The sequence below is a fragment of the Candoia aspera genome, chromosome 3, assembly GCF_035149785.1.
Source record: "Candoia aspera isolate rCanAsp1 chromosome 3, rCanAsp1.hap2, whole genome shotgun sequence".
Classification (NCBI taxonomy): domain Eukaryota; kingdom Metazoa; phylum Chordata; class Lepidosauria; order Squamata; family Boidae; genus Candoia; species Candoia aspera.
This window is the reverse complement of record NC_086155.1, coordinates 52,123,814-52,147,491: the sequence shown is the minus strand read 5'-3', so window position 1 is coordinate 52,147,491 and position 23,678 is coordinate 52,123,814. Positions and strand designations below refer to the sequence as shown.

Below are 23,678 nucleotides of genomic sequence, written 5' to 3'. Positions count from 1 at the left end.
TGAATAGCTGCTCATGAAAACACAAGACACTACAAGCCATTTCGAAGTGCATTCCAGTGTTCCAGATACACTTTCCAGAAAAGCATGGCGTATGGAAGAGCACAAACAAAGCTGATGCACTTCCACACTAGAATATCAGCATACCAATGCAACTTTGCTGGTGAAATGGCCAAAAATAGAATCATCATTGATAGTTCAGGCACAGAGAAGGCAGTTGTATGCCAAATTGGTACACTCAGTACATACTGATTGCTGAAGAGGTCAACATCAAAGATCCTGTGCCCCATGAAGATTTTATTTTGTTATCAGAAGTTAACACGTAAGATCTCTTCCCCCAGTCCACTTTGGCCAGTCTCGGGATGGAATTCTATTAGGGAGGAGTGCTACGTGTCTTGTTAATACCTTGTTTTAGGACTGATAATCCTTCTACTTTCTGTCCTCACTAGTTTGGGTGATTATAAGAGGGCAGGCCTTTAAGCAGGATGTTCGTGTTTTCACCTGTGTATTCTGTATGCAATCTTCCAACTACGGGAGTTTTCAGGACTTGTATTATGCTGCTTGTTCTTCCATTTCTGTTTTTCAGCCCAAGGGAAGTATGTATGGGCAGGGATGAAATGATGTGTGAAGTGATAAAAGTGTGAAGACTTTTAATTGCTCCTATCTTCTTCTTCTTCCTAGCGTTATTCCCGTGCTATGGCAGGGTCCGCTTGTCGGCATATCCGTCTCCATTTGACTCAATCTATGCCGCATTAACTCATGCATTGAAAAGCACTGGGACATCATCCTAGCGGGTGGGTTATATGTTGTATAAATGGTAGGACAGGGAAATCCGTTGTTTGCATCTTCTCATTGCCATGAGCATACTTACTTTTGCTGTGACTCTCAGGCATAGGAAGACATGTCTGTGATTGGTATATACTGATTGTGCTTCTATGCTGGAGGTCATGCTGTCACTGTTGCTCTGTTCTGGAGTATTACTAATGAGGAAGAGATTCCCCACTTATACTGGCACAAGCCCTCTGAGATTGTTTGGCCTGTTGGATGGAATACCAACCTGATTTTCTCCTACATAAACTTTCCAACCTGAAAAAGTTGTATCTTTTCAAAATAATTATTTTCTTTCCATGTTTCTGCTTAAGATAATTTAATTCCGTGTTAAATTCTGCAAGGATCTAATACATAGACTCAGCATTGGGGCCACCAGTGTTGGTTTCACCGAAGAATTTGCTTAAAGAGGAATCAGTGTTCTGGGTGCCAGCAATTTCCCCCTCCTCATTTAATTGCAGTTTCAAGATAACTCTGCAGGCTTGAATCTGCACTTCTTCCTCGGGATGAATGATGAGGGAGAGAAGACAATCAGCTAGCCGGGAATTGTCTCCAAAAAGGACCTCATGAAGGGACGACTCATTGTATTGCCAGTGCCCAGATTGGTAGTGGGGAGTCAGGCGACCCTCACAGAGTCGTTCCACAAGCACTAGCAGCTCAAAGAGCAGGCTCCCAAGCTGGGAAGGTTGGTATAGGTTGAGGAATTCTGGATGCACCTTAAAAAAGGAAATGCAATGCAATGTGAGCCTTAAAGAAAAAGATAGTCATTGGCTAAGAGACTGTTTCTTGTCCTCCTGGCTAATTGATTTCAGCTTCTTTTGAGGATAACGGACTTCAGATACTTCTACAAGAGATTATCTCATGACAGGGATGCATTTTGATTTTTGCAACTTGACATACTCAGTGCTGGGATGCAACTCCCAGAATTTCCAGATAGTCTAGGAATTCTGGGAATTGTACTCCCAACATGTTTGGAAGATACAGGTTAGGGAAGGCTTATACAGTTGCTTATGTCTGTTTGATTAAAGAAGTCCTCAAAATCTACTCTTGCTGTCAAGTATTTTGCTACTTTCTCACGCAGTCATTCCTGTGGGAGTAGAGAGGAAATCCTTACCTGACAATTCATGACATCAAATAACAGATCTTCCTTCTGGGCTAATGTGCTAAGGAATTTTAGAATCTGCACCTGAAAAAAAAATACTTTGAGACCATATAATCAATACAGGTAGGGTCCTTAGGTATACTATGGTTTCTTCATAATGCCCTCAAAAAGCTGATGATATTTAGGAGTTTGGGTTTAGAGCAATGTTGGACAGTCCATGAACCATTGTACCTGGGCCAAAGTGGTCCCCGTCTGCAGAATGTCCATCAATGTGGGCAAGAGCTTTTTCAGGAGTGCATACATGTGACTCGGCCACGGCAATCCATTCAGTAATCTCAGTCCAGCAACATGTACATCAGTATCCCATAACTCAGTGATCATTTCAAGAATCTTGGGCATAAACTCCTGCACAAAAGAAAGCATTTATATTTGCAAATCAGGCCAGAAATCCTTTATTTCAGAGGTGTACTACAGGTAGCCTTTAAGTGCTTGGCCAGAGGCTGCATTCAAAAAGTAGTGAGTGGGGTCAGAACAAAAACTGGATTCCTTTCACTTACATTTTACTTTAAATTAAATATAATTAATATGATTACCCTCAAGTCATGCATTTAATAATTTCCCCCTTTGATCACATTAATAATTACAATTTGGTACTAACATTTAGAGCTCTTGGGGTGCTGCATGCAGTGATAGTGAGCCTCAGGTTATGTATTCCTATTACATGTCATTGCAAACACCATTTGTATAAGAACTGGTGCTTTCAGTTTTTTCAGATTTTGTTTAATTACTAAAACAGTAATATTTTATTTCAAGTGTTAGCAATGCTAACTAAAGTTTTTAAAAATGGATATTCTTTTCCAAAACCAGAAAAAGTGTAAATGTACTTTGGGTAGTTGATTTTGATGGATCTTAGTAGTCCTATAGTAAATCTCATTCTTGGAATAGTTTCATCCCTTTGTTGTTATTTACTATTCCAGTCCTTCCCCAAGTACTGCAAATGAGTGTTAGGTAAAATATAAATAGAACCATTCTTGAGCACCAGAGAGACACACAGGAATGGCTTAATTTCAGGTGAGAAGCAAGCCAAGAAAAGGAACTTCTTTCCTGTCCTTTTGGAAGGAAACACCTTTTTTCAGTCTTGGTTTTGCCTTGTGGTATTATCCTGCCAACTCCAGCCTCTGAAGATGAGTTTACAAAAAGAAGGGAAGAAGAGATGTCCCACAGGAGGGAAGTAGCAACTCCTCTTACAAAGTCATCTGTTCTTCCTCATAGGTGGGAGATGAAAGGAAAGGCCTGACTTCTTTGGAGAACCCAAGAAGCTCCTTGAAGGGACAAGAACAGCAGCATTTCTCTCTCAACTTATGTGCAATAATAGTGCCTCCATTGAGCCAGAAAGGAAGCAGAGCCAGACAGTGTAAAACGCAGCCAAATGGCATTAGTAAACAACTTACTGTACAAACCGGCAGACTCAGAAGATACTCAGGGAGTTAGGAAGTTACAGGGCTTCCAATTCTTGAGGGAAGCTGCAAAGACAATAGCTGGGCAGGGTAAACCACAGTGCACCTTGAGCAGTCAACAAAGGCTTTCTAGATGCCCCTAGGTTTGATGTTTGCAGGACACAAATGTACACTAGGGTTTTGGAAAACAAAATTGTCACCTATAAAGCAGGTGGTCAACAAAAGTGGGACTCTCCTTCCATCATTAGCCAGTGGATAAGCAAGTGCATTACCCTGGCACATTCAAGTAATGACACATCCCTATAAGGATCATGGCTCATTCTGTTAAAGGAGCAGTTACTTCGGCAGAACTGGGAACAAGGCTGTCCTGATGGAATTTGTAGAAGAGTCACATGGGTTAGCTCATCTGTATTTGTCAGACATTACTAGATTACCATTCAAACTTCCTTTGTGGCACAGTCTTGCAGAAGGTTCTGTAAAACATCTAAGGACCTGTCCCAAGAAATAAAGCTATGGTGGATCTATTCTGTTGGTGCCATTGCTGTGGTGACCAGGGATCATAGTTGGATTTATCATGAATAAATCTTCTGTCACCAGGTGATGAGTCTAACGGTCCCATCCATTTGAAAGAGGACGAGATTCCAAGGAGATTTAGGGCACCATTTTCAGTATGGTTTATTGATGTTACAATATTTTTCTAGTTGTACTTGTGCGCTCAATTAATAAAGGGTTTGTTAGTTGCAAATTGTGAGGTTTGTATAGATGAAATCAATTCCTCTGATTGAAAGGGGAGGTTTCCTCCTGAATGGACAAATAAGTTTCTCACTTGAAGAGGGATTAACATGTGGGACTAATTTCTGATAGAGGAGTACTTCGCTGTAAGCCCAACTACTGATTATGCAGATTAAATCATGCAACTTTCTATCATTTATTCTTTATGCAGCAACTAACATCACCTTTGAAAATCTGGACAGTTTCTTCTGGAAGATAAACAACCTCCCCTCCCCCACAACAGCAATTTATTTGTTGTTAAGTCATTGGTCCGTGAACATTTTATTTGTGTTTCAAGTATATTATGAACACTGATCAATTTTCAGTTTCCTAAGGATATCTTGTATGTCCCTCTACAATACAGAGCTTTTGTTGTGGGAAAACAACTGCATTTTTCTGGGAGTTCAAAATGTAATTTAGTAGCTGGGGTGGGGGGAGCAAAACTTCCCATACATAATCCATTTGTTGCCAGTTTAGTTAGTTTGGAAGTGTTTGAGGTCTCTAGTCAGTCTTCTATGAGACATATTTAGCAAAAAAAAATGTACACATCCCATTCCTATGCTAAATGCTCTGTCTTGATTTTTAATGCCTTTAAAATAAATTCATTGCAAACTGTACACTCTCCTATTATATAGTGCAGAAGCACACATCTAACCTGGGGCTGAACAGCAAGTGGAAATCTTCCAAACCAAGCAGAGACTCTAATTATGGTTAGCTATCACATTACAGGTAGGGAACAGACATGTGAGGGAGGATAAACAGTGCTTTCAAATACATCCTTGGTTTCTTTCATAACTATCATGTGTCTCCTAATTTTATGCTTTTGCTGTTATGCCCATGACAAATGACTATGCTTTACACCACTGAAGCAGGAAAGGCATTCTTTCTCTTCATGGATGGTTCTTACAGGTACTCTCAGATAACAACACTCAAATAGTGCTGCTTCCTGCAGTTCCTACAGATGAATTGATAAATAGTTTAAGTGACTATTTTGAAAGCACAGTCATGCATCAAATTCCAGGGCCACAGCATTCACAGTTCTTCCCCATTTAGCATAGGACAGGCTTATCTTTGGAGAAAATCCACAGGTTTAGCTGCAAGCTTACAGATGACAATGATGGTAATATCAAATGACAGTCATGCACATGTGAATTGATCCTGATGTATGTGTGTGTCTGGTACAGAAATACAGTACTGCACAAGTGATCACCTGAATTCTGATTCTAAACTTCCAGATGCCAGCAAAAGCCTTGAGAGCATGCAGTGTCTGAATCTTGATACCCATGTCTGAATCATCCAGGAATGAGGCCACAAGCTTAATATCCTCATAAGAACATGCAGATGCCTGGAAAATCACAAAATTAGTGTGTATGTGAATGCACATGTGGCTAAATTGAAGGAAAGCATATGAAAAGATCTTCACTTCCATTTAATACTTCCTAACCTTTCACATTCAAATAATGAACCCTTTGATTTTAAAGGATAAGTAATAACCAATTCTTTATTTCTTATTCCCTATCTTATTCTTGGCCATTCTGGTTTCCAAACTCAAACATATCAGAGCAGCTATTGTAAGATTTTTTTTAAAAAATTCCATCAAGTAGATGGATTTATAAAAAAACAGAAACCTGTAAGTAAGAAAAGGACGAGCCAACCAAATTAATGAAGATATGTCTGAAGCTTCCCAACTTAAACTTATTTTTAATTATGATAGTATGATAACAGTGAAATTTCTTGAGATAGGGAATTCTATACTGTTGGTGCTGCAAACAATAAATAATGTGTGTTCACATTGCTGTGTTTGGCTTAATCATGCTTAACCATGTCAGTTAAAAACCTGCCAACTCTATTAGCACAATATGTCACACTTTGTGGTTTATTCGTTCAGTCGCTTCCGACTCTTCGTGACTTCATGGACCAGCCCACACCAGAGCTTCCTGTCGGTCGTCAACACCCCCAGCTCCCCCAGGGACGAGTCCATCACTTCTAGAATATCATCTATCCATCTTGTCCTTGGTCGGCCCCTCTTCCTTTTGCCTTCCACTTTCCCTAGCATCAGCATCTTCTCCAGGGTGTCCTGTCTTCTCATGATGTGGCCAAAGTATTTCAGTTTTCCCTTTAATATCATTCCCTCAAGTGAGCAGTGTGGCTTTATTTCCTGGAGTATGGACTGGTTTGATCTTCTTGCAGTCCAAGGCACTCTCAGAATTTTCCTCCAACACCACAGTTCCAAAGCATCTATTTTCCCTCTCTCAGCCTTCCTTCTGGTCCAGCTCTCGCAGCCATATATTGCTATGGGGAATACCATTGCTTTAACTATGCGGACCTTTGTTGTCATTGTGATGTCTCTGCTCTTAACTATTTTATCGAGATTTGTCATTGCTCTTCTCCCAAAGATTAAACATCTCCTGATTTCCTGACTGTAGTCAGCATCTGCAGTAATCTTTGCAACTAGAAATACAAAGTCTTTCACTGCCTCTACGTTTTCTCCCTCTATTTGCCAGTTATCAATCAAGCTGGTTTCATAATCTTGGGTTGTTGTTTTTTTTTGAGGTTTAACTGCAACCCAGCTTTTGCACTTTCTTCTTTCACCTTGATCATAAGGCTCCTCAGTTCCTCTTCGCTTTCAGCCATCAAAGTGGTATCATCTGCATATCTGAGATTGTTAATGTTTCTTCCAGCAATTTTAACTCCAGCCTTGGATTCCTCAAGCCCAGCATGTTGCATGATGTGTTCTGCGTACAAGTTGAATAGGTAGGGTGAGAGTATACAGCCCTGCCGTACTCCTTTCCCAATCTTAAACCAGTCCGTTCCGTGGTCTGTTCTTACTGTTGCTACTTGGTCATTACACAGATTCCTCAGGAGGCAGACAAGATGACTTGGTATCCCCATACCACTGAGAACTTGCCACAATTTGTTATGGTCCACACAATCAAAGGCTGTAGAATAGTCAGTAAAACAGAAATAGAGGTTTTTCTGAAACTTTGGCTTTTTCCATTATCCAGCAGATATTGGCAATTTGGTCCCTAGTTCCTCTGCCTTTTCTAAACCCAGCCTGTACATCTGGCAATTCTCGCTCCATGAACTGCTGAAGTCTACCTTGCAGGATCTTGAGCATTACCTTACTGGCATGCGAAATGAGTGCCACTGTTCGATAGTTTGAACATTCTTTAGTGTTTCCCTTTTTTGGTATGGGGATATAAGTTGATTTTTTCCAAGCTGATGGCCATTCTTGTGCTTTCCAAATTTGCTAAATTCGCTAAACTAAATGTCACACTTAGCTAACTTTAACCTTTGTTAATTTTTTTGTGGCTGAGACAGGTATGCAAATGCAGCCCTTTTGTTTAGTTTATGATTCAGCATATTATCCGAATTTGGAAAAATGGTTAACTTAGAAACTGAGTTAAAGATGTGCAACACAATAGTAGACTCCATTTCAGAAGAAGCAAGACTGTAGGAGAAGGCAGCATTCTCACAGAAAAGGGAGAATTAGTGAGGGCTACCAGACCTGGGCTGCAGGATTGGGACAACCATCGGATGGGTGAAAGCAGTGGTCCCTGCTGCCATCTAGTGGTTGCTCAGATCTCTACAGCCCAGATCTGGTAGCCCTCAGTTAACTCTAGCTTCTACCTTAAGGGTCAAGATTTCACGAATTTATGTATTGCATTATTTAAAAACAGTTAATATCTAAATGCGGGAGCAAGCATTCCTTTTCTCCCATGGAACTCAAGGTAGTATAAATAGGGTTCCCATGCAGTCACCCATTCAGGATCTGACCTGACCAGTTTCACTTAAGTTACTGCAGTGTCACCATAAACCTTCTAAAACAATCAAAATTCCTCTGAGGGACTTGCATCACACTTTGCACCAGCTGGTTTGAATGCAGGACTGTTGGCCAAATGACACAATCCTTAAGAAATAAAATGGTTTAGTGCTTGTGTTGTAATGTATAGAGATGAATCCTTCCCCTAGTCATCCTTCCTCTTTTGCAGTCTAATCCCCACAAACAGGGTTCTGAAACTGGGGAAGTTATTTATATTTAAAGATGCATGTCTGCCACCATTTGGTGTAGTTTCATCCTGAACCTGGCTCCTTGAATTAAACCTGACTGGTTTATTTATACCTGATTGCCTTTGGCTCGCTCTTCCACCATCGTATTGTACACTTTGCTATTCTGGACTCTCACCTCTGAGTCCAGTAGATAAACACAGCGGGTGATTCCATGGAGTATCATATTCTTGGAGTAAGCATCTAGCTTTGGATTGAGAGAGAGCAAAAGTCCCCTGAGTTCTCCAGAGTCGTCCACAGGTTTACCCTGGTGAGCTAAGGCAAGTCCTAAGAGTGAAAAGGGGAGGAGAGTAGCAGGAAGACAAAAACAAGAAGTGATCAGGAATCTTAAGTGGAGTCCAATGGCATATAGATGGGACTCATTAAAATTGGTGATATGTTTTGACCAGCTTTCCCCAACCCGGTGTCCTCCCAACATGTTGGACTATATAAGCAGCAGAATGAAGCGGATTCCTTCAGAGTGGTGGGCAGAACTAAGATAAAACCAATGCTGGGTTCGCACAACATGCTAAAGTATGATTGCCTTAATCACAGTTTATTAAATTAACCACAATTAGCTATGTTTACTTATCATGAAGCAGAGTGGTTTCTAACCCATGATTTATAACTTTGCTTTATGTATGATCTGAACCAATGTGGCTTAGTCAACGAACTATGAGGAACTAGACCATAGCCTAATGTAATGTGTTACCTCAGAGAGTATAAGAATCAGTGCTACAAAAGAAACCACACTGCTCACTTTAGAGGTCATATATATTAACATTCTCTGTCCAATCTGGCAAAATTCAGATGGATTGGACTGCAACTCCAGAGAGCATGGCCGTTGATCATCAGCTATCTGGGGATGGTAGGTTATAGTTAAATACATCTGGAGGGAATCAGGTTGAGAAAGATTGATATAAGTGATTAAGACAGTGAACCATCAGCTTCAGTATAGCTAAGGGGAAGGTCTGAACTGAGCAAAGCTTTGGTAAATAATCCAAAAATCCATTTTATGTCTGATTCATACCACATGGCACCATGCAGCAATGAACAAATCATGTGGCTCGGCAAAGTTAGATATTACTTATTTGAAGCATAGCCACAGAACTGTTCCCTCTATGTTGTTTGTTGGTAGCTGACAGTTAAACCAAGGCTTCACAGAACCTGCTATATAGATGAATAACTTTTTGCATGGCCACAACCACTTCTGAAACAGCAAAATACATTGACATCTCCCTGAATCTACCCATATTACTCACTGGCTAAGGGAAGAGGCTCTGGATTATGACGAGGACTCTTGATCCCTTCCATGATGGTCTTGGCCACCAGGAAAATAGCCCCAGCTCCTGTAGCAGCAGATACCATGTTTCTTGTTGTTACCAGCTCTAAATACTTCATTTCCTCTTCTTGAATTCCCAGGGATCCAGATTCAGCCTGGGCCCTGGCCTTCAACAGGTCCTTAAATAGGAAACGTTAGATGGCTCATGGCATGGTTTGTGACATCACCAGATTCCATCATGACATCTACAATATACCATGACAGTAATGAAAAAGGAACAAGGATCTCTTATCTTTTAAATGTTGTCTGTACTGATGGTATGATGATCTTTCAAAGAGGCACAGGGGCCTGAGTTTCTGTTGTATGGATAAGGCTGGGAAGAACCACAAATAATAAGTATCTGGAGTGTCTATGAACTGGTTTCTGTGCTAAGTTTAGAACTGCATTGGTTTGAAATCTGGTTAGAAATTAATCATATAAATTCCATAGGCTGTTTGATTTGCTTTTGATATGAAATGTTAACTTTTGAATTAATAACAATATATTGAAAAGCCAATTCCTTCATTTGGTGACTCTCTAAAGTAACTGGGAAATGGAAATCCAAAGTAGATTCACAAATGAGTTTTGACACATCCCTTTCATTTTCCAATATGATGCTCTTAATTCTTGATAAAAATCACTGGAGTATGAGGTAACACTATATGGAGTAATAAGCACTACAAACACTACGGTAGAAGCATTATAACAAATTTATTTTTAAAAAAATCCTTGCACTGCAGATGATATACTGCTGAAAATATTCCTCCTGCAGGTCACTATTTAGCCTGGGGCCAATTCTACCCAATAATAAGAATGCAACAGAAACTGTCCCATAGCTGTCATGGAATCAGATTGTGCAATGTCTGCTGATCTGTGAGGGGAGATGAGGGTGAAGTCCAGATTTATACTACTAATGGTATGAGTTGTAACAACCTTCTTATTGACAGTCTGTGTGACACAGTGCGCATTGCAACTCCAGTGTATTGTCAACATTAGAACCTAGCCAGCATGAACTTTTTGGAAATTAATTGGTCTGACTACAAGTCCTACTTCACTTGGGAAGCTCCCACTGTAATCCATTAAAAAGAAATCACCTTCCATAGAAATATACAGTATGTGGGATTTAACTTATAGGCACACCTACAATTTAGAAGGCACCAGTTTGTGCTTTCTGATTTGCATTTTAGTCCTTTTGTATACCTACACCTTCAGTTCCATGCACTTATTCATCAGCTCCACTCCATCAGGCCAGTTTCATTCATATCTAACTGCACCTTTCTACCTTCTCTTAGTTTCAAAAGCACACAACAAACTTTTAAAAAGTATTTTGTGCTATCTCTGGGGTTAGAGTGTATAAGCTTTGGCAATACTATGCAAGTCAGCTCTGATTCAACCTCTTTTCCTGTACAAGTGCTCAAAGGAAGAATGAGAGTGTGCGTATTTTGAAAAACAGTAGCAGCCTTCTTTAGACTAAGTCCCTCCAAATGTGTTAAGTTGCCGTCTGAGAAGTTATAATCCAATATATTCAGATGGTACTGACCTGGAAAAGGCTGAGCTGTACAGTTTATGGAACAGGAGGTCCTCATAACAATGGGTATATCTTCATAACAATCCTTTCTTTCAGTCTGTTGAATAACCTCGTAGAATCCCAAAGCTACAAGATGGGGGGGGGGTGTTACCACAATACAGAGAGAAAATATCTGACTAACAGTTAAAACAACTACAGCTGAACAAGCCTAATTAGGAAAGAAACTCCCGTACCCCATGGTCTACTCATTTGGCTATCAGAAACATTTTCCTCCTTGCTAAAGATGATTGCTTGATGTCATGTATCTACCCTCAAGAGGGCACTCTTGTTCAGAGTTAGAAATGAGAACAGACATACAGGAGGCGGCCGCTACGTATTGGCTGTTGAGAGCTCTATCATCAAGAAGTACCTCAAATAGTAATTGAAAGAATATGAAAAATAATGCAGACACTGCAGCATTAATGTAGCATGCCCCTAGCAGTGCTCTTTTCAGACCATCTGGCTTGCTGGCACAACAGTTAGAAGATATGTAGACCTGGCTGTGCAAAATGGTGCCAGACATGTCCAGATGCCTTTCTGGGAGGAGAACTCCATATGTTTGTATTTGTAGAATATGACAGTCATAACATATACATGACCCCCACCTCCAAAGCCTTAGGCTTTGAGGTTAAAACTACTTCTCTTTTCTGTAATGCAAATGTAATAGTTTATCTTGGCTAAATTGCACAGTTGCAACATCATCTGTGTGGTCTTTTTTTGTCCTTTCTTTTCAGGAACAATCATCTCAGGGGGCACCCATTTCACAAGAGAGGCTCAAGTCATCTTTAAATCTTGCACAGTGGCAGCACATGCTTTCTATTGACTGGCATATTTATGGCATAAGGTGTGGTAACTTGAGGGACTGCCTGTCTCCCATAGCATCTGCCTGGCCGATTTGATCCCGCAGGGTTGGCACACGTTGGGTTCCTTCCATTAAACAATGTAATTTCTTGGGACCCTGGAAGCGCACCTTCTCTGTAGCAGCGCCTGCCCTCTGGAATGAGGTTCTTCCAAGATCTGGATGCCCCCCACCCAGCTGTTGTTTAGAAGAGCCATGAAGACCTGGCTCTTCACCCAAGCCTTTGGTGAGGGAGAGTGAGACCCCTCGCTTCATTCCATCTGGTCTGTCGTGATTGCCATCTTTTATATTTATTTTTTTATGTTTTATTGATTTGATTGAAATTTCTTTGATTGATTATTGCAAGCTGCCCAGAGTCACTGAGAGCCAGGCATCATACAAGTTTAATTCATCATCATCATTGACTGAATGGACTTAAGCAACCCAGATGCAGAAACTCATGTGGTCACTGTGCACATTTATGCACTGAAGGGCCAAAAAAATGATTTAAAAAATAAAACACTCCAGTTTAAGTCAGCTCAGTTGCTTTGTAACAAAACATACAATATAGATAAGGCCCACCTCAGAAATGACATGGAAAATAAATTGTATTAAAATGAATGGAAGATAGAGAGGCAATGATTTGCAGATCAGGCCAACTGGCAATGTCCTACCATTTAATTCAGTGCAGCTTTTTTTCTCCTTTTAGTTTTAGTTTAAGTGACCTGGCATTTGAAAAACTCTTGGTCCAAGGGCACCATAAAAAGAAAGCTAACACACTGAAGTACAGAGCTGAAAGTCCTGTAAGCTACTGTAATGGTATGTGGGAATGACCTTGGGAGACAGGAGAAAGAGCAGCAATCTAGACAACCATCATATAAAAGGTATCTCAGTCCACAGAAGGAAAAGGGGCATGGGAAGCATCTCAGAAGGGACCCTCCCTAGTTTTCTGGAAAGTAAAATTAAAGGAGGTGAGAAATGCTTTCAGTCTTGCAAGATTCTGTTACTGTAACCTTACAATAAAGTAGGATTAGTTCATTTGGGCATGTTTCTTGTCTGGACTACCTTGAAGGGTTGACTGCTACCTAGACAAATTTTCTCCCACTGTAAGAAATTCTGGGCTGGAGCATCCCCAGGAAAAATCTGCCCTGCCTGTACATGATGAAGACTTCACACATCCCTTTGAGTCTCTAATATTTGTTTCACAGTACTTAACTACATGCACACATCTGATCAGGCTGTGCTATTCATGCCATTCTAGGTAGCTGTGTCGTATGGTGACTGACTCCTGCTCCCAACTCTGGAAAAGCCACTTTCCTCTCTTCACCCTCTTCCTTCTGTGTCTTCCCAGCTTCTCTCTTTAGAGTAAGAACCCAAGAGATTTCTGGACATCTCACTTGATGGCTCTTCTGTTGTGTTTCATATGCCACAACTCAAACTCCTGATAAAGTACCCTGTAATTAAATTCCTGTTCCTCCTAATAGATTTAAGTGGGAGTGGGGGTGAGGTCTTCCTCTTGCAAGGATCGATCTGCTTTCATTGATGAAAGGACTTGGAGTGGGAAAGACATATTGCTTTTACATTTCACCTTTTGGAAGAGAAGGAAGTAATGCTCTGTCTTAAGGAGTTTCTCCTGTGTGGAGTTTGATTAATTCCAGTGTTAAATTGCCTTCTCTGTCTTCCAGCCCAGCAAATCATCTCTGTAGGCATAGTTCCTCAGTTCTTATTGATGGAATAATAACAGTATAAACAGAGCAGAGCTAAAACCATTCACTCTCATGGCCAACGCCAGAATGTCATGAGACACTAAGTGATCAGCTATCACAGTCCAAGTGGCATGAAATGGATGATTGGACTGTTTGCAAGCTGCCTTCAGCATATAATTGTACATGTTAAATTCTCCTCCAGAGGAAATTTTTTATTTTACATGAAGGAAAGATGAGTAATTTTGCTACACACAGTGCTACTGAAGTTTTTCTCCATGTGCATTTCAAGGACTCTGAACAATTGCTTTGGTTTACCACTTGCAGAATCAAAACCTGACATCAGCATGTTCCAAATTCAGCACTCAGAAGATCACTTTGCATATAGTTCTTATTCTGAAAAAAAAAAGTATTTTTCTATAGCTGATGATGGGGGAATAATACCACCTGGGGGAATATATTCAATCCCTGCACCCTTCCAAGGGAAATGCTGTTTAGAACCCTCTTATTCTGGTGAGGTTTTACTCAATCTTGCCTAATACATTCAAACTCATTTTGAGGACAAGATTTTTTTTTTTTTTTTAAAGAACTGAAATTAGAGATTTTGGAGTGAGTATGAATTCCTCTAGATTAATTCAGCCTTGCCACAACTTAAAACTGTGTTAATCTGTTACTCATTGCTTGTGAAGTCCTGGACAAATGTCAGGGGTTGTGTGGCAAGACTTTAGAATAGATACTGCCCTAGGTGGGCATAATAAATCAGGAGTTTAGTGGCACCTTTTCCAACTAACAGATTTTATTAAAAGACATAACTTTCATCAACTGCAGCTCAGTTCATCAAATGCATAGAGTGGTTAGAACGATGTAGGATTTATATTGGGATGAGATGGGGGGAAGGGAGGGGGAGACAGGTTGGTTGTGCAAATGCGGGTTACAGGTGAGACAGATTGTAAGTACCTTCTCAATTAACATGTGCTAATATGCTAAAACCCCATTTTGTTTGTTGAAACCTTTTGAAATAACCTGAAACTTTTTTATGCATGTGAGTTCAGCAATCTCTTGCTCAATGGTGCTGTTAAAGTCTCATTTTTCCAAAATAGTCATTATCAGATCTGCAGAAGAGTGTCCTGGAAGGCTGAAAGACTTGTCCTGTTGTCTCTTGTTGCTTGTGAGAATTTGCTCCAGGTTGGGTTGTTGTCTATGCAGGTATAAGCCTGCTACCCAGTGCCTGAGAAAGTGCAGGGTCATTGTTCAGTATGGGCTGTTTGAGTGATTTGAGCTGTGAGTGACAATCAGTGGTGTTCTGGTGTTCTGTTTTTGTGGTCTGACATGGTTTGTCAGGGTCTGTCAGGGTCTGCCCTGACAATCGAACTGACTCTATTGATTTGTCTATTGATCTTACTGGGTGAGTATCCTGAATGAATTTATTCATTCAGTTTAGCATCTCTGTCACATTTGTCAGAACAAATGTGTTTGTAGCACAGAGCCTGACTATAGGTGATAGAGTTAGTGGTGCATTATGGTGGAAGCTGAAGGATATAGGTATGCATGGCAATCTGTAGGTTCCCTATATATATAACATGGTGTTTATGTGTCCACTCACTGTGTAGTTTTACCACAGCTTTAAGGAAGTAGACTTGTTCTATAGGTCTAGGCTGAGGATGATTGTGGGATGAAAGTTGTTGAAGTCATGACACAATTTGATGAGAGATTCATTCCCATGGGTCCAGATGATGAAAATGTCATCAATGAATCTCAAGTACAGGAGAGCTTTCAGGTGTAAGAGTTGAGAAAGCATTGTTCTAGGTCAGCCATGAAGATGTTGGCTGACGTAGAACAATCCTGATTTTCTGCCATCATAGACTAACATGGCTGTCCTACATGGTAGGCATGAAGAATTCAACAGGCAGACAGAAGCAGCAGTACTTTTTATGCACATATTGTCAAGCAAATGGGAAAAGAATGTTTATAAAGTGAATGTGATGGTAATCCAATGGTCAATATTCAAATACATTGCTCAGCCTTCAGTTAATTATTCTGAAACTTCATTGGTGGTGCAGATAGTGGGATGATTTTTCTCAGATTGATATTAAACTCTTTTTCAGATCTGAAGGGGAATTTTGTCTTGCCTCACTTTCCAAAGCTCCCCAAAGGCATTTATTGACTTTCTTTAAAAAAAAAAAAACTAAAATGGAACAACCTGAAAAGATACATTAACACACACTGCTTTCACAACAATTGGACATTTGGCAGGCATCATTCTCTCTGGAAGAGATTACCATGCCTAAAAATTGCATGCAAATTTCTCTCTCCCCACCATATACAAACATTTGACAAATTTGCATTATAGTCAATGGGAAAACAATACAGGATGAGGTTGTAACTCAGAACTGAGCCCAAGTATAATGTTTGAACTTCCACTAGTCGAGCCAACTTGGTAAGATACAGTATGACCTACAGAATAGTTACAAACATTTAATATTTCAAAAAGGAAGCGCTCTATCATGCCTTTGCTAGCCCCCCCCCCCAATGATTCTTCTAATAAGTCTGATGTATATCAATTTAAAAAGTGGTTTAATTCACCTTTAAAAGTCTAATTTTTCTACTGGCTGTATTCATTTGGGCAGCTGTATCCATTTGTGACACCACCACTGATATTTCTCTTAGATGGGTGGCTTTGATTAAGTGGCCGTCAGAACAGCATAGAGTATAGTACTTCCATTGTGCAGGTTGCTGAAGTTAAGCATTTGCTAGGCCAGTTTGAACATCTTTGTAGCATCCAGCTCATGTCACTGCCTGGAGAGCTAACAGAATAACAGAATATTCTCCACTGTGTGTGTCAGAGGAGGTATCTTTGGAGAAAGGCAAGAATTAGTTTGAAAAATCCTAGGTAAAACTTTAATCTCCCTTTAATTACTTGTTACAACTTGCCCTCTGCTGTCAAATGTTTCAGATACGCTCATCACTTTCTCCAGGCTTTCTGTCATGGAAAAGGTGCATCACAAATAGCTATGGACCAACCACCAGATGATGGTGGAAATTAGTTTGGGGAAGCAAAGATGTCTTGTCCTTCTGTGATTTGTTTTTCCTGCAACTTCTTCCTTCTGTGGTTTGATTCAAATAGAACTGAGATCTACTTCATAAAGCATGGGTTTCATTTCCCTTTGATTTGTGGCAAGTAATTAATGAATCTATTTCTTTGTGGGAAGTACCCTGAATTTACAGAAGTGGGTGTGTTCATGATACATTATTGGCTCCATTCAGGAAATGTAGTTTTTGTTTTACACCAAAAGAGAATGACTACCCTACCCTATAGTAAAAGCTCTAAGAGCACTTCAAAAGGAGCCAGCTAGTATGGCAAGATTTCACTGGGATTTCTTTTTTAATCCGTTCAGTCATGTCCAATTCTCAGAAACTGCCTGGACAAGTCCCTGCAATTTTCTTGGCAAGGTTTTCCAGAAGTGGTTTGCCATTGCCTCCTTCCTAGGGCTGAGAGAGAGTGACTGGCCCAGGGTCACCCAGCTGGCTTCATGCCTAAGGCAGGACTAGAACTCATGGTCTTCCAGTTTCTAGCCTGGTGCTTTAACCACTACACCAAACTGGCTGTCTTTTTAACACTGGAGGAGTTTGCAGTACAACTTGTAAATGGAACTAAGCCATTATTGTGCCATTTACAGCTGTAAAACAAAACTCTGGGTGACTCTGAAGGATATGAAGCAGTGCTCTACCCAGATAGTGCCCCCCATTAATATTTATATTACATTTATATGGGAAAATTCTCCTTTCTTATTAATTTTCCTTCTTGACATCTTCTTGTTACCCTAGAATAATTTTTCTGTACTCACTTCTGGTATAGATATGGTTGAAGAAACAATCACTGCAATCTGTCTGTGTATTATTCTTGCCTACAACCTTCCACAAGGAACCCACAATACTTGCATGTCCCTCCTGCTAGTATCTGTTAAACCACATGAACCGTAATGAGCAGAGCCTATGTGACATGAGGCGAAGCAGAAGTGAATCAACTGTGATCCACCAACCAACCATGTATGTGAAAAGTTCATTCCAGTGATGTGTAGCAAGATAACAGGACAGTATTTGTCTTACTTTAAACAGGCAGTCACCTTAGATCAGTGTTTGTCATCCTTGGCAATTTTAAGATTTTTCTTTGCCCCATATCTTATTATTCCGAGGGCCACAATTATACCTCTAGCCATATGATCTGTGATGCCCATATCTGATTCCTATTTGAGTGCTACTTTGAGTTTCAAAGAGAAGCCATGTCTGGTCAAATGATTCACATCTGTCTTTCACATACACACTGCCATGACTCCGGGCTTTTAGACCTTTCATCATGTAGCAGAAGACTTTGACAACAATATTGCTGAGATTTTTTCCTTGGGGAAAGGATAGTCACATATTCAAGTCCCTCTAGCTTAGATGATTCAGGCTTGCCATTATCTTCTGATTTTTAAAATGAACTTATGGTAGCTATCATCTCTCTCCAGTTGCACAGAAATCTGAAATTAGGTGAAGGCCCTTTAGGGATCCAACTGGCTTCTCCCTGGGGAAGCTTGCTTCATTCAAATGGTAGCTTTCTGTATATGGTTTCAGCAGTCTTTTCCTAGATGCTGGGCATGGTCTTGGAGCTATCCCTGGTCCTGATTGTTCTTTAGTGGGTTTTCACCTTAATTTAGCATACTATGCTTGATGCCCTTGAGTGGGTTCTACTTAACTGTCCACCTAGACTTGCCTGCTCTATTCAGACTGGACTTCTCTTGCCTAAATCTGACTCTGTCCTATTTCCTTAGCTTCCCCTATGAGCCCCTGGTAATCAAAGGGCACATGGACAAGCCTGCATTCATGCACACACTTGAAGAGCCAATAACATTAACTAGCAAAGATTTGCAAACATTCAGAAAATCCAGAAAGGCACATTTCTTTTCATATAATTATACTCAGCTACTGTGGCCTTTTGCCCCTTTAGAAAAGTTATATTTGGAATACACTCTCCACCACCCCAAAACCACACCAGAATGTGAAGACTGAGCTAGTGTGTGTCAGTTTATGCAAGCTGGAGGAATAAGGGCCACATGCAGCTGATTAACTTCACAGAAGACAGCCATCCATGCCCTGGCTTTAACCCAGCAGCAATGTGTGAACAGTAAAACACAGATAATTACTCTCATTCTCCAGTGACTGCACATCACTCATTACTATCCCTGTAGCACCTGTCTGAGCAGGCTGCTTCCACTCCTTTGTCATACAACATTGATTTACTAGCCATAGATTCTTCTGGCTCTTTTTACCTTAAGGTCTCTGTTGGACATCAATCATAGGGAATTCCTCAATATGATTCTCAGCCATGGTCTGTTGGGATGGGCTGAACTTAAGTTCATCTGCCTGTGACAAAACAAGAGAGCAGAATATGAAATGAGCTCATTGCAGATGGACTGATGACTGGTGACGAAAGCTAGTAGTGTTACCATTGGACTAAGGATTAATTCCTCATTCCTAAGGAAGTACACACATGGCTTGCTTCCATCTCAGGGATGGGTTTTGGTGCTATGTTTGCTGAAAATCCCCTTGTTTTTAGGTGGGAAACATAATAGAACTGTGATAGAAAGATCTAGAGTAGGATTAACACAATTAAGAGAAAAGGAAAACCTTCAGCGTATGCTCCCAAGACAGAAAAAAGGGAAATAATGTAAGCATGCAAGCACACCCCATTCACCAACCATGGGTCTTATCCCATTTAAAGTCAGTTCAAGTCTTCAGTCACCAAGAGGTTTCTCAGCCCCGAATTAAGAGGAATAGCCACAACCTGTGGCCCAGGAAGTAGCAATTTTACAGAATATATGTGTTTGACCCCACTTTGCAATGCCTGCGGAGTACAGCACCTGCTGAAATCTTGTGAGTTTTAGAGGCAGCATTAGCAGGCACAATGGTGTCCCGAGAGAGGAAAGTTTCACTGTGGCCCATCTTTTTGCCTGCCCAGTGCTGCTTCTCAAAGGGGCAACCTTTCCCCCTACTATCTCTGCCTCTGCAATTGTGTCACTAGGCTCAAAATAAATAGTTATTTTATAATCTTACATTTCTATCAGTCAGCTAATGGGGTTTCTCAAACAGTAGTGCTGCAGGAGTTCTGTGCCATTAAGCTGTCTAATGCCATATTTCACAACTGACAGTGCTGTGCTCTCATCAGCATTGCTTACAGTGGCAGAATTGTAATCAAAATGGTGGGGGGGAGATGGAGGGGATGGTACCAGGCAGCACAATGTGCAGAGTAGGCAGCACGTTTGGGAAAGCGAGCTTGGGCCAGCAGCTTCAATCCCCCAGCATCTAAATGAGGATATTCTGTCTCCATACATGAACACCCACACAGCTTTCCTCTTAAAGAGCATCCTTGGACAGTGATTGTAATAACTTTTAGGAATAGGAATGGTTTCTTATTCTTTAAAGCAGAGTTCTTCAACACTGTGATCCTGCAACCTTCTGAAACAACAAATGAAATTCTGTGACACTTCCCACAATGAACGAAGCTCATTATTTCATTGGGTTTAGGATTGGCCATGACATAAATATACCATTTACTTTTAATAATTAATTTTTAATAATGCAAAGAAGGGATTGCAGAAGCCAGAAAACACTGCATTCCCTCTTTCTTGGCCACCGTTTGGAACAGATTGTATAGTTTAGACTTGATTGGTATGGAGAAAGGTGAAAACCAGAGGATTTGTACTACTGAACTCTTCCTTCAACCTGATGACCTTCAGATGTGATGAAGTAACAAATCCTAGAATTCTTACGCTGCCCAGGAATTCTGGGAGCAATGTTCATTGCTGCAATACAATAAAAGTCTGCCTTTATATGTAAACTCTTTACATTATCTAAAGTCTGCAAAATCAGCATATCTTCTCAAACCCAGCTTAAGCTAAAAAGGCTGCTTTCCCATGATGGTAAACAATTCCTCATTGCAAAAATCCAGAAGTGTTCAAGCCAAAGGGGAGAAAATGGCTCAACAATTTGCACATGTTTATTTACATGTGTAGATGCACATTTTGGAGTCATGGCTATGATTTCGGTAGAAATACACTACTTCTTGCTCTTGGTGTGGGAAACTGGGAGTTTTTCCTAACTTGTACCTAAACTTGACAAAGGCATATCCCGGAAGCCTCTTTTTTTGTGCTATGGCCTCATGGGGTTGCCCTCATCGGGTCCCCAGTCCATACTCAGGCAATCGTAAGTCATCCTTAGCTGTTCCAGTCTTAAAGTAGTATTGTCCTTCTTACCCAATACAATCTGGCATGCTTCACTAGCCATTCTGTTGCTGATACAGTCAGATCACTCCTATGTTAGGGAACTGACCCAGCTCCTGTGGGCTACTTTAGGTTGGTGCAGCATACCCTGGGGGCTGTCCTCCAGGACCATTCCGGTTTGGGCAGTAAGAGTCTGATTCTTCTGAACTGGATTTCCTCTTTGTACTCATAGATCCCTGAGCCAATTCCCACAGCAGAGACCTGGATCGGCCTGACAGCAGTTTGAGGGAGGCTGCACAGTTAAGAGAAAGACTGAGAAAATTCCCTCTATGTCTGTTGCATCACAGCACTGTCCTCTCCATGTTTGTGAGCTGTTGTTTGGGCTGCTTTTGAACATGGGTTTAATGTTCTTCTGGAATAGCACTAAACCCTTTGAAATCAGCCAATGGTCAGACTCTCTTGGAATCCATCCAAGCAAAACACTTGTGCAAACTCAAAGAGAGTTTTGACTCCAAGCCATGTGTCAAAACTCACCTCTTCCTCTTCCCCAGACCCATCCCAGTTAAAGAAAGTGATTGGTGGGTGTTTTCTGGCTGGCTGATGACACTTGGTGGGGTGTGGAGGGAAATAAAGTTGGGGAACTCCACTAATCCATGAACGTGGCCTGCACGCCTACTGTACTTCATGCCATTAGGGCCAGCAAATGCTATGTTCAATGGGCAGCTTTCAGGCCCCTCCCTCCCTCGTTTTAGAGCTCCACCCTCAAACAGACAAGGATTGGTCAGCTCTTGGAAGAAAATAACTCAAAATAGGAAGTATCTTTTGATAGCCTTTCAGACAGAGGACTGTAAAGCCAGCCACTCTACTTCCCACTCATTACTAATCACAAGCCTTCTTTGCACTGTTCATGTTGTCTGTCTCTGTTAGTGTGGTACAGGTTACCTCTAGCCCAGATCGGTTTTTACATTTATTCTGCAGGCTGATTAACTTTTTTTTTCTTTTAAAAAATTAAAATGCCCTGGCAGTGCATCTGCTCAGGCTCTTCCCACACTATACATTCACTGCATGAGCACAAAGGCAGAAGTGTGGGATGCAGACACAGGATCTCATGCTAAAATGCAAAGCTCTGTGCTATGCAGAGTGGACCATTCTGCCAGTGGTGACATTGCTATCACTCCTGCTGGGGCATAAATGCCTGGGGGAAGTGGAGGCCTAACCAGACGTGTTGCTAAATAGTCTTTTAATGGTGGTTGCATCTGTGGTGGGCTAGGGCTTATAGCAACCACAGAGTGAAAATACACCATTTTCATCCACTGATGTGAGGCTGAGAAAATTTCATTCCCCGGAGTGGTATACATATTTTGAAAAAATTGCCCATTGATACCTCTGGCATATTTCCCCCCAGCTTACTTGTTTGAAACCTTTCTACACTGCCTTTCATCCACTGCAGCACCAGACAGTGCACAATATTAAAGTAATTATTACATAATTTAAAATAAAACATATTTAAATCTTGTTGTTGTTTATTCGTTCAGTCGCTTCCGACTCTTTGTGACTTCATGGACCAGCCCACGCCAGAGCTTCCTGTCGGTCATCAACACTCCCAGTTCCCCCAGGGACGAATCCATCACCTCTAGAATATCATCCATCCATCTTGCCCTTGGTCGGCCCCTCTTCCTTTTGCCCTCCACTCTCCCTAGCATCAGCATCTTCTCCAGGCTGTCCTGTCTTCTCATGATGTGGCCAAAGTACTTCAGTTTTGCCTTTAATATCATTCCCCGAAGTGAGCAGTCTGGCTTTAAGATTTAAATCTTAAAATATATTAAAACATACAAAACAAACAAATCAGTTGGCCGTGAGTCAGGCAGGACTATAAGGAAATGTCATCCACCTGGGTAAATAAAAACACTTTTGGTATGCACCTAAAGAGAAAGAAGGTGGTTACCTGCTTCCTTTATGTGCGGAAAGTATTCCACATCCTGGATGCCCCAGTAACGAAGCCCAGTGAATATCCAAGAAGGTGACACAAACAGGAGATCCTTTTTCAAAGTTTGCAGGAGTCAGGTAGTCTCTATGGGCGAGGCATTACCTGCTTTAGGGTCTTATTAGTTAATACAGAATCTTATCTAGCAGCTGGTACAGAACTGTAACAAAGCTGTGGCTAGGCTGACCACACAGCTTCCTAGCAGATACATTTTGCAATAGCTACTGTTATATTGATCTGGATTATATTGATCTGGATCATGTATAAAATCAGCATTATCTAGTATGCATTACATAATCAAGCTGTAAGATTACAATGCATAAATTACTGTGGCTAAGTTGTTCCTGTCCAGAAATGACCTTAACTAAAATATCATCCTAAGGTAGCAGAAGATTTCAGAGCAGGAATTTGCCTGAAGACCTCGCCTGTGGCAGAGAGGGTTAAATTGTTCCTCCATCCCAGTGGCGAATCCAATATGTTTTCAGCTCACAAGGCTATTGTTTTATGCGTTGTTTTGAAAAGGGCCTCATACATTAAATGCAAACAAATATTTAGAATCATGGTGCTTACGAGGTGCCTGGGATTTACAGCATTTAGGATGTCTAATTGCTGTTGTTGTCATGTAGGAAAAGACAGATCTGAAGCTGCAAAGACAGAATTACACTGGGAACATGGAATGGAAAAAGCATAAATATGGGAAAGCTTGACACAGTGAAAGATTAGATGAATCGACTACACATTAACATCTTAGGTATCAGTGAATTGAAATGGGTTGGAATTTGATCCTTTCAGTCAGAAGGTCAT

At 40.9% G+C, this 23,678-nt stretch overlaps 1 protein-coding gene across 1 annotated transcript; it reads right to left on the bottom strand.

The window, feature by feature from the left end:
- Positions 1-1,138: 1,138 nt before the first annotated feature.
- Positions 1,139-22,952, bottom strand: LOC134493262 (armadillo repeat-containing protein 12-like). Its single transcript, XM_063297670.1, has 8 exons — positions 22,836-22,952; positions 18,941-19,034; positions 9,465-9,663; positions 8,342-8,490; positions 5,366-5,500; positions 2,159-2,332; positions 1,940-2,011; positions 1,139-1,541 (listed from the first exon to the last, which is right to left on the bottom strand). Exons 2-8 carry the CDS (start codon positions 18,959-18,961, stop codon positions 1,173-1,175), a joined length of 1,119 nt encoding a protein of 372 aa, XP_063153740.1. The 5' UTR covers positions 18,962-19,034; positions 22,836-22,952; the 3' UTR covers positions 1,139-1,172.
- Between the last annotated feature and the right edge of the window lie 726 nt (positions 22,953-23,678).

Bases quoted from the DNA above. Each gene is read 5' to 3' on its own strand.
- LOC134493262 (XM_063297670.1), bottom strand. From the start codon at position 18,961: ATGTCCAACAGAGACCTTAAG. The intron at 9,664-18,940 runs GTAAAAAGAGCC...TTCCTATTTAAG, and splicing joins TGTCCAACAGAGACCTTAAG to GACCTGTTGAAGGCCAGGGC. The intron at 8,491-9,464 runs GTGAGTAATATG...TTTCACTCTTAG, and splicing joins AGAGCCTCTTCCCTTAGCCA to GACTTGCCTTAGCTCACCAG.